Source organism: Paroedura picta, chromosome 4 (genome assembly GCF_049243985.1).
Source record: "Paroedura picta isolate Pp20150507F chromosome 4, Ppicta_v3.0, whole genome shotgun sequence".
In the NCBI taxonomy this organism is placed as follows: domain Eukaryota; kingdom Metazoa; phylum Chordata; class Lepidosauria; order Squamata; family Gekkonidae; genus Paroedura; species Paroedura picta.
Window position 1 is genome coordinate 46,466,012 of NC_135372.1, and position 13,617 is coordinate 46,479,628.

At 41.4% G+C, this 13,617-nt stretch overlaps 1 protein-coding gene across 1 annotated transcript in view; it reads left to right on the plus strand.

Moving 5' to 3' along the window:
• CDC73 (cell division cycle 73) overlaps positions 1 to 13,617 on the plus strand; it is a 108,928-nt gene that overhangs the window by 9,943 nt on the left and 85,368 nt on the right. The window contains exons 3-7 of the mRNA XM_077332687.1: positions 574 to 643; positions 1,080 to 1,142; positions 1,225 to 1,277; positions 2,043 to 2,131; positions 3,662 to 3,878. Of these exons, the coding sequence (XP_077188802.1) occupies positions 574 to 643; positions 1,080 to 1,142; positions 1,225 to 1,277; positions 2,043 to 2,131; positions 3,662 to 3,878 (492 nt within the window). The remainder of the gene's footprint in view (positions 1 to 573; positions 644 to 1,079; positions 1,143 to 1,224; positions 1,278 to 2,042; positions 2,132 to 3,661; positions 3,879 to 13,617) is intronic.

Here is a 13,617-nt window from a genome sequence, read left to right on the forward strand (position 1 = left end):
GTAGCTTTTTTGCAGGCTCACCTGGCTCCTTGTGTTTTGAAAGCTACTTGTCTAGAAGCAGCAACTCTTAGCAGCATATGTTTGCATATAACATGTAGTTTTTCCTGACGGTATTAATTATGTAAGGCCCCAAACACAACTCCCTTCTTTCACATATCATGCAAAATGTTTCAGTGGTATCATATGAACCTTGTGCTTGTAGCAGTCCCCAAGCATTCTTGGGGTGGAGAAAGATGACACTGTGCAGGCTCCATGCAACACTTAGTGATTCTGGTGCAATTGATTGGAGTAATCACAGCTGTAGGTCTTAGAGGACCTGATCCATGCCAGTTTGAGCCTCTCTTAACAGGGCCGGCATTTGTAGAACAACAGATTACCCAATCTGCACTTTTGCTGGGTGGCATTTTATTGGCAAACTGGTGCATTTGCCATGTTTGGCTTCATCTGAGGAATAGGAAGTGATTTGGTGCCAAACTTTATTATATGGTCTATTAGTTTGGGTTTGATTTGAAATTGTGCTTCTTATGTTTGCTAATAAGGTTAGTTTCTAATATCAAACTGGCCTCTTTTTAGACTGAAAACATTCCGGTGGTAAGAAGACCTGACAGAAAAGATCTACTTGCATACCTAAATGGCGAAACATGTGAGTTAAGAACATTTAACTTTCTAATTTAGTTTTTTTTTTATGTGTCATAGTATTTATAGCTGGGAAACCTTGGATTTCTTCAAACATTCAGAAGCCAGATAGTTTTGGCCCTCTATCCATTAATGAGACTTAAGTTTAACCTATATATGAATCGAAAATCCTGATTTTAACATGAATTTAGGCTAGGATCTGAATAGATACTTGGGTGCCCTTCTTTCTACCTCCAAACAAAATGTCAAACAATACTCTAATAAAATCTGTGCTTTGCAAAATTGGCAATCAAGGATATTGTTTTTTGTATATTGTAAGCGCAAAATGGCTAGTAAAAAAAAAACAGTTCTCAATACCTTTTGTTTCCCCCTGCTGATTACTTTTATGTCTGTACCTTTTAAAAAATAATAGTTATTGGTATTTTCTCACTTGCTCTATCTAGCAACGTCATCAAGTATAGACAGAAGTGCGCCCCTTGAAATAGGTCTTCAGCGCTCCACTCAAGGTATGATTTAATTGTCAAGAGTAGTAATGATATAATTTTGTGAAATGTTGCTCCATTAATAACTTTTATTATTTTTTTGTAGTTAAAAGAGCAGCTGATGAAATACTAGCAGAAGCAAAGAAACCAAGAATAGAAGTAAGATGCTAATGTTTACTTGTAATTTTGTTGTCTTCAATTAGTTTTATAACTCTGAATAGATAGATGTAACTTCCTTTCTGTAGTCTCATGAATACAGCTCATCGTGTTTCATGGTTGTATAAGAAAAGGAAAGTCTCTTTAATATAAAGCACAATCTGGAGGGCTATTAAGGCTTAAGCAAGGGGCTGGTACCATACCAGTGATATTTTGTTTTTGTTTGAATCACCAATATCCCACAAACTGCTTTAAAAACTTTTTTCAGTTTCAAAAAATGGCCAGTTCTGCTGCTGGCAATGGAGTCATGAGGTGGAATTTTGTTTGAGAAGAAATAAGCTTATAGTTTTCCTCCGATCATGGGACTGATTTCACAGTTCTTTTGATTGTGCCCCATATTAAGGCAGGCTCCCTGGTTGCATGAAATATCAGTAACACATTCCATACTATTGTGAACTTTTGCGTTATACTTGAGACATTAATGATTCAGCAGTAACCATCCATTATGATGTTAAGACAGCTCGGTTAATATTAGCTGTTAAATATTAGTTTGGGAGAATAGTGGACAGTCGTGCCATGAACAACTCATGCAAGTTTCTAGTCTTTCACTGCTTGGTAGATTTTGGCTGCTTTATGACTCTTTAGTCTGAATAAACTTGTTACAGTTTGGTAAAGGATTCTTTTGCAGGGCTCATCAGGCAACTTCTCTGATGCTATATGCTTCTCCTCAAAAGCCAGGGGTAGTCTTAAAACACTGTTATTCCCTAGGATGAAGAGTGTGTACGTCTGGACAAAGAGCGACTGGCTGCTCGGCTGGAAGGGCACAAGGAAGGCATTGTGCAGACAGAGCAGATCAGGCAAGCTCTACTTTCTTCTTGATATTATAGTATTTACTCAACAGGAAGAAGATCCTAAGTGTAATATGCCTATCCCCCAAAGAAGTTATATGTAATTTTAAAATTATTATTACTGGATATTACTGTAATATATATGCAGTTGCAAAATAGTCCTCTCTTTTGGGGGATGGTATGCTTGGGGGGGGAAACCTAGTGTTGTATTTGAGTAGATAAAGTAATTTGAGAATTGTGAAATGCTTTCATAGATCACATCTCAGCACATACACTTTTCTGAAAGGGTCACAACAAAAACCAACAGTGCTTTATTAGTGCCATCTTAGGATAGCCTGGGAATGGAAATAACCACCATAGTATCAACATCTTCCTACAAGTATTATTCTAATACAAAAATAACTATTTTTAATGGGGTATCCTGAATGCACTTGCAGTTTAAGTGAAGAGCCTAGCTTTCTAACATCCTTTTTACACAACAGGCAGTATAATCCTATGAATATTTAATAGAAGAGCAAATCCTATTGAATTCATTAGGGTTTGCTCTCAAATTTTGCAGCTTAAGACTTGAAAAGGTAAATGGCGACTTGGCCAGGAACACTGCCTGACCCTCGGCAAGTCAGATTCACATCTTTTTATGTATCTGAGAAAAGAAAGCAGGGAAGGGATGGAAAAGTTTCTGAAGATGACAGCAGGCTCAGTATGTTTATTGAAAACCAGACATTACTGATGAAAGGAAAACAGTATCAACATTTAGAATGATAAACACAGGATCTTGTTGATTGCTATGAAAAAAGCAGAGTGCAGGGTCAAGTTGCTTGGTAGCAATGGCCCTTAAATGATGACGGGTAAGCCTTAGTTAGAGAACCCAGAATATTTCCAGTTGATGCAGGAATGATGAAACACATGTACAAATGGGGACCTGCAAGACACTTGAAGGAGTGGACATCCCATTCCATCGACCTTGGTTTTCTCCCTTTTCTCTCTATTGCTTTGTATTTCAAACTTTTTGCCTCATGCTACCAAGAGCTTTTTCCTTGGTTTTCCTTGGACTAAGGTGACCAGATTGTCCCACTTTTGGAGGGACATCTGGAGGTACCTGGCAAATTGTACTTATGTTGAAATTTAAAAAATATATATTACAATACTATTTTTGCGTTTCATGAAAATTTTTGTTGCTCCATATAGACCAAACTTTAATCAGGGAAACACCCCCCCCCCCCCCGGTCAATGGTGTCCTGCTTTACCAATGTTAAAATCTGGTCACCTTATTCTAGACCCATAATGCTTACGTTTATCCTGATTTCTGCATGCATTTGTTTGCTCTTAGCTTTCACTTTATTTTTGGTTTTTACACTTGGGCTTTTTTAGGGCCTTTACTTAAAGAGTGTGTTTGCTGAAACACCACTGATAACAGGGAGATGACCACACCTTTCCATGGAGATGCTAATTATTTAGACCATGTGTGGAGGAAAATAAATTGACTCCACAAATGTAAAAATGCACTGTGCTTTGTCTTCTGCAACATTGCATTTCTAGGTCCTTGTCTGAAGCTATGTCTGTGGAAAAAATTGCAGCTATCAAAGCCAAAATCATGGCCAAGAAAAGGTCCACCATCAAGACAGATTTGGACGATGATATAACTGCTCTGAAACAGCGAAGTTTTGTAGATGCAGAAGTTGACGTAACCAGGGACATCGTCAGCAGGGAAAGGGTGTGGAGGACAAGAACTACTATTTTACAAAGCACAGGGAAGGTAAGGTTTTGTTCATGCTAGTTTCCAGCCACTAGGAAGATGATGTTTTTGTTCATCATCTTCTTCAATAATTAAGCCAAAGTACATTCAGGCTCCTGATGGCACACATTACCAATATTCAACACGGCAACTCATTTTTGTTTTGATTATGTTTAACAGTGATTTGATTATAGTGGCTGCTCGTAGGTCTCATTAGACTTCTTAATATATTACTTTTTCCCACTACGCTCTAGAAGTGTGTTTGACCTATTTCTCTTCTTCTTTTTCCCCCTAATAAAAATGGGAGCAGACAGAGCTGACAAAGTAGATGTCCTCCTTGTATAAAAATGTTTTAAAGCCCTATACTGATACTGTTTTTTCCTTTGTACTCTTAATTTTCTTGCTAATTTAAAGAATTATAAATAGGAATAATGATGCTATTTATGCTAGAAAAATAAACTTAGAATGACTGGCGTCAATGTGCTGGTGCTGTGCTAGCTCCATCTTGTATGCTCTGTGCCTTGGCTCTGAGCATCAGTCCCCAAAGGAAGGGGATTAATAAATAGAGTATCCATCCTCCTTTCTTTGCCTGCCCCTCTCTGGTCACCTTAGGAGACAGTGAATGAGTTCTTCACAGCTCTTCTTTGCTCAGCCATAAATGGCTCAAGCAATCTGACTTCTGTAGGGACTGACCCTTTGCTTTTCTTGTGGAAAAGGAGCTAGTTGGCAACTGCTACAAAGGACTACCCTTTTCTATTGGCGCTACAAGTTGGTTCTTAGAACCTGAAACCGCTTGTGGCCTCTTGCCACTCTCTTTTCATGACACGCCTGCTGGGTGTGGCAAATTCTGGGACTCCCGAGAAAAAGTTAATCCAGGATATGGCACTGATTGCAACATTTAAAGGTGGGCGAGAAAAACAACAAGTGCTGATCAGTGTATTAAGTAACCGGGGTTTACCCTGATATACACACTTATATACTGCTGGATGAACAAGCTAGGTGCTGAACCATGCTAATTGTGAGCAGGAGAAAAATGAATAAGCTTGATTCAGGTGGGGAAAATATAGGCTTGATGTAACAGCAGAAGCAAGATTTAAGGATTAGATCATAGAATTCTTCCAATGTTGTCTCCTATTCCTGTATTGCAGGCTTTTTCAACTGGGGTTTCATGAAACCTTAGAGTTTCTTGACAGCCCTGAAAGGTTTCCTGAATGGGTGGAAGTTAATTTTAATATATTTTAAAAATGTGTTAGATGTATGTGGCCATCTCAACAGCCCCCCCCCGGCCAATGATGGGTGTGGTGGGGGTGGGAATGTGCACAGCTATGCTTCCCAACCGTATTTTGTACAATTGTGCCACTTCTGAGGTTTCTCGAACCTGAAGACTGATTCAGCGGGTTCTCAATAGTAAAAAGTTGAGAAAGTCTGCTCTGTTGTATTTTCCCCAGCTCCATTACCAATATTTGACTGCCGCTAACTTCTTAAAATGCATGTTCTTTGGCTAGGTTGTCAAAGGTGAGTTTTGGAGCATACATTCTAGCCTTTGTTGACAAGTTTATTTTTCAGGCAGATGATTGGCTAATTGTATGCTGAGAAATAAATTACAGTTTATGTAGTGCTTCTAAGAGTGACAATTTCTAATTTCAACAATCAATCTAAATGAAACTAAATGTATACATTTAGCCAAGCTTGGTTTAGAGGTTAGGAGTGCGGACTTCTAATCTGGCATGCTGGTTTTGATTCCGCGCTTCCCCACAGGCAGCCAGCTGGGTGACCTTGGGCTCGCCAGAGCATTGATAGAGCTGTTCTGACCCAACAAAGTTTTGTAGAACATGTGGGAAAGCTGAAGCTTCAGTAATATTTTCTAACACATGGCACTAAGATCTTGTTAAAGCAATCATTTTATTGACAACTAAATGCGGTGTTGGACAGGCAGCTAGACTGTTCTTGTCAGATCTTACGATTCTAGTCCATAAGAGCTTGAACAGTTGTCTGGTTCAAAGCAATATATGCTTTAAAAATCTTTTTTCATTGGATGCAACAATGACCCTGCTTGTAATCCTGAATATCCACTATCTCAGTAATCTAGCTGTGTATGATATCATTAAAAAACTGGTACTATTCCTCATAGTTTAAAATGCTGATAGTAAGGATTTTTTAAAAGCCAAATCCAAATAACTGAATAAAATTAACAATACTCAGTGTAGTCTGCTTGCAATCTGCCTTTTGTTTTGTAATGACTAGCAACATGGTAGGAATGTGTAGTTGAAGTAGTTATGAAGGTGATTTTCACATGAGTGGGTAGATAAGCAGTTGGGGCCCTGTAGATTAGTGGTCCCCAACCACCGGGCCACGGCTCCCCCCCGCCCCCCCCCCAGTAAAAAACTTCCTGGGCCACAAGCTTGCAGCCCGGCAAGCTTCTTACTGTGGGAGGGAGAGGGAAGCAGGCCCGTGTACGCACGATTTCGGCCGCGCATGGTGCATGCGCGGCCCGGCAATCGCCCTCCCTGCTGCCACTGGTCCCCAGCCTGAAAAAGGTTGGGGACCACTGCTGTAGATTACACAATGCTATTATTAATATACATTCAGAATTGTTACTTTTGTTCCTTTTTAAGCTGGCTTTGTATTCCTCTTTATGCTCCATTTTTCAATCATGTTTCTGACCATTCTAGTGTTCTTGAAGGGAACCACATTGGAGTTTTGGAAGGGGGATTAAGACGTTGTTTCCTCTTTGCTGATCTACTTGCTTGTTTTTACCAGTACCTCACACCTATCTTTCTGTATGCATTAGTGTTGCGTATCTGTTCTTGTTTCCGTTTATTCAGCATAAATTCACATTTGCATGCTATTCAATGAATGATACAATTCCCAAGTTCTCTAATTGCCCAGTACTGCCTGTGATGTGCCTGTGATGTCCAAAGGGGAGTTTTCTTTAACTTGGATATGCTCTTTACTCTATTTGTAGGCTAGAATGGTTTAAATCAGTGGTCCCCAACCCCTGGTCCATGGCCGCAGCTCCTCCTTGTCTTCCTCCCCAGCTGCTGCCTCAGGGGCTGCCCTGCTACTCTGCCCTGCTACTCTGCCACCAGCTCACCTTTGGTGCTCTCCGGCGGCTGCCATCACAAGGGCTCCCCCTCAGTGTGGCACTGCACAGCTGCTGCTGGTAGCGCCCCCCCAGTGGGCAGCGGGAAGTCAGGGGCGCCGGTGGGAAAGCGAGTGGGGCTCAGGCGGCGACGTTGACATCTCTCGGCAAAAGACTACCACCACCACCACCCCCGGGCCTCAGTAAAATTGTCAAGCGTTGACCGATCCTTGGTGATAAAAAGGTTGGGGACCACTGGTTTAAATGACTCTGTCTTAGTATCACTCAGTTTAAACTTGTTTCCTTACAGTGCTTACCAGCAAGGCTTTTTGTTCTTAGAGAACTTCATTCTCAAAGTAGTTTCAGTAGTACCTGCTATTTCAGGAAACCTGAATTCTCAAATGAGCACTCTTTCAGAAATGGGTTCAGGTTGTTTTTAAAATGATGTGCTGGTTTAAGTTTACTTTGTAAGCCTTTAGTTAAAAGGTACCAGGAGCATAAAAGGGGATTTTTTTTTTTCATCTAACAGATCATTCTCTCTCTGAGCACTAGGTGGTAGTCTTGTTCCATGTCTTTGAAATTGTAAAGCAGAAGATTGAATTTGAGAATCAGCAGTCAGTCAGTCGTAGGTTTAGAGAGCTGAGTCTGATTTCCCCTGGTGTCAGCTTATTCAAACTGCAAATTTCAGTAATTTTTAAAACTGTCCAATGTCATGAAGTATGAGTCTGATAGACATTTAAATCAAGGCAACTTAAATAATCAATTAAATATCTAATTTAAATAATTGATTTAATTAACATTTTCATTGTGTATTTCTTGAACAAGATTGCATAGTAACTGGTTGCTAAAATAATTTAAACATGTCTTGTTTGCAGTTATGTGTAGACCCTTTATTCCACCTAGTAGGAATATAATCCTGCACTTATATATTCACTGAAACAGTGGATTTCCATTTAGTTTTCTGTACATGTGGAAGAACACTGTTAGCCCATAAACAAAGTTAGGTATAGTTGAGGGGCATAGAATAATCTTAGAAGAAAGAGCTGGTAGTTTCAGGGCAGAATACTATTTCTCTGTAATGTGAAAATTAAGTGTCTATGCTGTTTGCTTCATAGAATCATGAATGAATAGGGATGGGTATGAACCCAAAAAATCTGGCTTGGTGTGGCCCCTGAACTGAATCTTGAATCAAGCTGGAATTTCACTGGACTGGTCAGTTTGGATCCTCCTTTAGAAAGACCAGGGTGGTGGTCATTGAGATAGGGTTAAATGGCTGGCAGCCATTAAACTTATCTGTATTGCTTCCCTGGAAATGGATGTGTTTAACGGCTCCTGGCCATTTAAATGTAACAACAGATGGCTAGACCCAGTTCGCTATTAAGTTTAAATGGTTTCTTTGGTCATCTTTGCTTTCTTTGACTTCCAAGAAGGTAACTTGGGGACTTCCTGGGTGTTTTGCCAGCCTGAAATTCAACTTCCAGTGAGAAACTCAGTCCATTTGTCTCAAGGCTTATGCAGAACTAGTAGTAACGCCTGTTATGTGCTGTAATTCAAGGGGTGCTAGCTCATAGTTTGGTGTGGGCTTAGTGCCTCACTTGGAAGCTGGTAAGCCTAAGAGGAGAACCCAAGTCAGGTTCAAGCACACCTAGGAAATGTGGAAATCCAGAAGGTGAACCTACTCCTATCTGGCAACCTTACCTCCTCTCTGCAGTGTTTTCTTGACCTAGAAAGTTAGGCAAACGTTGCATAAAGATCTAAATTTGGGTGTTTTTTTACCCCACCCCTAGGTTTTTAATATTAACATGAACCCTAAGTTTTCTGACATGTATTGCACTGTAAGCCTTCATATACCAGTTGTCTAATAAATTTGGAGGAGATAAAAACATAGTTCTCAAGAGTCAGAATTTTAGGTAATAGGGTTTCAGTTTTATCTACTGGAGCTGATACTTCTGTTGTCTCACAATAATCTCATAGTATCCCTTTTTACTGCATGTAGCAAAGCCTTATCTATTCTAGTGATTTCAGGATTAAGTAGTGACTAATTCTATTTACATTGGAGCTACAATAACATAGCCAGTATGGTATAATGGTTATTGTTTAACCAGGATCCATGAGGACCATGTTCAAGTTCTCTATCTGCTGTGTGGAAGCTTGCTGAGTGACTTTGGCTAGTGATACACTCTAAGCCTAATCTCTTTCACAAGGTTGTTGTCAGGGTTAAAATAGAGGGGAGGAGAAGCATCTTTTGCTTCCTATTGGGCAGAAAGACATAATACAGATGAAATAAATAGGAACTCTGAGCAATGCTCAAGGTGATCCTGGGTTCAGGCATTTCCTCTGCTGTGAGTTCTCTCTCCCCTCCCTCTCCTGTGGATTAAAGTTGCTAACACACTTGACTCAGCACTGGAAGTTATATATTTTCTGAATCATCTTCCAGAACCGTATGTAGACATCCATTGTACTACTTCAGGGGAATCCAATTAATATTGCTTCCTGTCCTCTCTGCCAAGTCAGTGAAAAGTCAGCGATGAAGTAATGCCTTGTGAGTTGTTGTGCTTCAGAGATTGCCCAGGATTTGTTTTTAGTTCCTTCAGAGAATGTCATTGTACTTACATTGGCAAAGAAAAGGGGAATCCTGTATATCCTCTCCCCATTTGTGGAGGGGTGGTTGCCTACAGTGCTGTCTTAATTTTTCAAGGCATACTTCAACCCAGGCATGTAGTTTTGGATTTGCTGTACTTTTCAACAAAAAAAATACAGAAAAAAAAAAGCAAAACCTCCTCCTGTTTTATGTAAGTTGATGGGACCATCTGTTGCCATGTCTGTACATTCTTTTTGATCATAATCTCATTTTAGGTATAACTGACTGGAGCAGATGCTTATTTCTTCCATGCAAAAATGCTAGGCACAGCAGATGGACATTGTGGAGCATGGATGCTACTGCTATAGTGTGTATTCAGCTGAACAAATACAAACAGCAGCTTTTCAACCTGTAAGTCACGGTGGAGCAGACACTGGCCTGCTAAGAGCTGTGCAAACCACATGGCACTTCAACTCCCCTGTTTACAGCTAATAAGAACATAAGCCAATAGCTCATCCAGTCCAACACTCTGTGCTACACAGTGGCCAAAGCCCAGGTGCCCAGGTCCTCAGCTGTTTTAGAAAGACTTCCAAAGTAATTTTCACCATCTTACATATAGTTGCTGAAAATGGTACATGAGTGGTAAACCATCCAAGTGAGAAAATGTAGTGTTTTGTTTTTTAGAAAGTGATGGGTTCATTCTACAGCAAAACGTCAAGGGCGGGGGGGGGGAACTTTTCTGTTTTCTTCTTCACCATCTCGCCAAATAGCCTTCATTGACAATTGGGGGAACTGCTGTCAATACAGTGCACTGCAGCATAGGTGGGAGTCACAGAGCGGGAACATTTGGATGCAATTGCTGTCTCTGTTCTTTTCCTGTCATGCAGAATTTGGTCCACTGTGGGTGGAGGAGGGAGTTGGAGATAATTGCTGACTGTAGGTAGCAAAAGATTCCACAGGTCTTTCATTGGGAGTTGTATTTTGGATTGTCTTACTGATAGACATCAGAAGCAAACTTGACAGCACTTAAAACACCCAGAGAAACTCTTGAGCAAGATATGCATGGTTCTTGGTTCCATTGTAGCCACAGCCATACTGTGGAAGCGGTTTGTATGCATGAAGCTTCATTCCACACCTGACTTAATTGGGGCATAACTGTCTGTGCTTTTCTGTTTTCTACTGTTCCCCAGTCTCCTTTGCCTTATTTCTCACATAGCTAAATCCAGGGGTTCTCTGGCCTTTAGCAGGCCAGATCACTCTGAAGAATTGCAAGTCTTCATGGACAGAAAGCTTCTTACCTCAGCTGAGCCATTATATAGTTTTAAGCAAGCCATTTTTCTGTCTCTTGCATTCTACTTCTTCGCATGTAGTATAGGATAATTTGATTGATTTTAAGGAGCTGTTGTGAGGGTCTCCGAGAATGTCTGCTAAGTCGTGATAATGCTTGGGGAGGAGGAAAGTACCATGTCAGTTTTAAAAATGATGAGTGGTTGATGTCTAGCTTAATTTCTTTTGGCTCTAAATCTAATTCTATCACTTTTCTTCTTCCCTGGAGTTGTCATGTATAGGGGGACATTTGATGGTTTAAACTGTCTCTTAATTAGGGACCCAAGACTTCCGCTTGTGAAGGGAAAATTTACATTGTGTGGGCATCTATGAGACCAGTGCTACTTGTCAAGAGTCTTTTTAACTTGCTTTCATTTGATGGATCAGTATTCCCCTAGAGATGGAGTCAGAGCTAAGTTATTAGTAGGACTTCACTTAAGCAGCGAGATTCAGAAATTTTCCTCCAAAATAATTGTGGAAAAGTTACTGTTGTCTGTTGGCATTTGCATTCATGACATCAGAGGGTTTTGTATTATTGGCACTATTTAGGGCAGAACAGTAAAAAATGGTTCAATTGAGCAAGTTAGCAAATGATCCCACTCAGTAAAAATGAATGAAAAGGTCAAGACATGTAAAAACCAAATTACTACTCATAACAAGGAGACTGGTAATATTCACATAGTGTTAATATGCTAATTGAGGGCTTAACTTTTAGTAAAATATTAATTGGAAGTGTGAACAATTTGAAGGGGGTGGCAGCTTTGAGTTAATCATAGACTTGACGTATTCAAGTATAGAGCGTTACCTCTACCCTTGACTTACCTTATCATGAGAAATTGTAACATGCAGCTTGTAGATGAAAATGAGCTAGATGTGATGATGACTGGCATTATAGCTGAGAGAGCAGAAGAGAGGACGATTGGGTGCCCTATAATTTCGTATCATCATATGCTGTTATATTTGTGAGTTTTCTTTGGTGAAGAGGGAAGATAGGTCAGTTCAGTATATGCATTTGAAAGGGACAGACTTTTACAAGACACAATGAATCATTGTCCTGTTAGTTTTGCACTTCCTGACACTTTGGTTGGGTCTATTATTTCTAGTTCCTGGAAATGAGTGCTGCAAGTTTGATGCAAATAATTGATAGGTGTTTATTTTATTTTCCTCATTTATACTCTACTTTTCTCCCCCATGAGGAACCAAAGAGATTTACATGTCTCCTTTCTCTCTTCCATTTTATCTTCCCAACAACTTAGGAAGGTAGATTAGATTTTAGAATATAAAATTGCCCAGCAAGATTCCGTGGCAGAGTAAGGATGCAAGCCCAAGTCTTCCAAATCATTGAATAACAGAGTTGGAAGGTACCTTATGGGTCATCTAGTCCAACCCTCTACAAAATGCAGGATACTCGCAACCCTATCCACTGTAATCTGCCACCCCCTTGAACCTTCACAGAATAAGCCTCTGTTTAAAAATTTCTAAAGATGGAGAACCCACTACCTCCCGTGGAAGCGTGTTCTACTGAGAAACCGCTCTAAGTTTCAAGAACTTCTTCCGGATGTTTAGATGGAATGTCTTTTGAATTAATTTCATCCTATTGGTTCTGGTCTGTCCCTCTGGGGCAAGAGAGAACAATTCTGCTCTGTCCTCTATATCAGTGGTCCCCAACCTTTCTGAGGCTGGGGACCGGCAGGGCAGCGGGCTGTGCCCGCGCCCCACGCATGCGCGGTCCGTGCCCGCACATCACGCATGCGCGAATGCGTCACGCGCGGCCGAAACCGCGCATGCGTGGCACTTTCGCGCATGCGCAAAAGTGCAGCACATGCGTGATTTCGGCCGCGCATGGCGCATTCGTGCATGCACGATGTGTGGGCGCGGCCCTGATTCCCTCTCCCCGCCCTCCCACAGTAAGAAGCTTCCTGGGCCGCAAGCTTGTGGCCTGGGAAGTTTTTTACTGCGGGGGGGTGGGGAGAGGGAGCTGCGGCCCGGCACCAGGCCGCGGCCCGCAGGTTGGGGACCACTGCTCTATATGGTTGCTTTTTAAATTCTTGAAGATCGTTATCAGATCCTCTCTCAGCTGTCTCTTGTCCAGTCTAAAAAGTGCAAACTACCCCAACCTTTCCTAATACGTTTTGGTCTCCAAGCCCCTCACCATCTTTGTTGCCTTCCTGTGGACACGCTCCAGTTTGTCTACACCCCTCTGTAACTGTGGTGCCCAAACTGAACATAGTATTCCAAGTGAAGCTGAATCAGAACAGAGTAAGCGGTGCCATCATCTCCCATGATCTCTACACAATACCCAAAATCCCATTTGCCTTTTTAGCCACCGAGTCACATTGCTGACTCCTACTACTAGGACTCCTAGAAGGATTCCTAGATTCTTTTTGCACATACTACTGCCAAGACAAGTCTCCCCCATCCTATAGGCCCATTATGCCCGCATTCGGGGTGGAATGGCGTCTCCTAAAATCATTGATAATGCACAGCGCTGGCTGCAACCAGCCGCAGATTCGGTGCATGCCACCGAAAAAGCCGCGTTAGTGAAACGTAGAAGGAAGCGGAGCTTCCGGGCGACCGGGCACAACCAGGAGCAGCGCAAGGGTCGCCACATGCAAAATTGGTTACTATGGGTTTTGCCACCATTGCATCCCGTCCCGTGCGTAAGCGGTTTGCTTCATGTCTTCCCCCTCCGCGTTTTCCATGTGACCCGAAATTGCCGTTTTGGCAGCCGTGCATACTAGGCCATACTGGTGTATATAGTTTTTCCTACC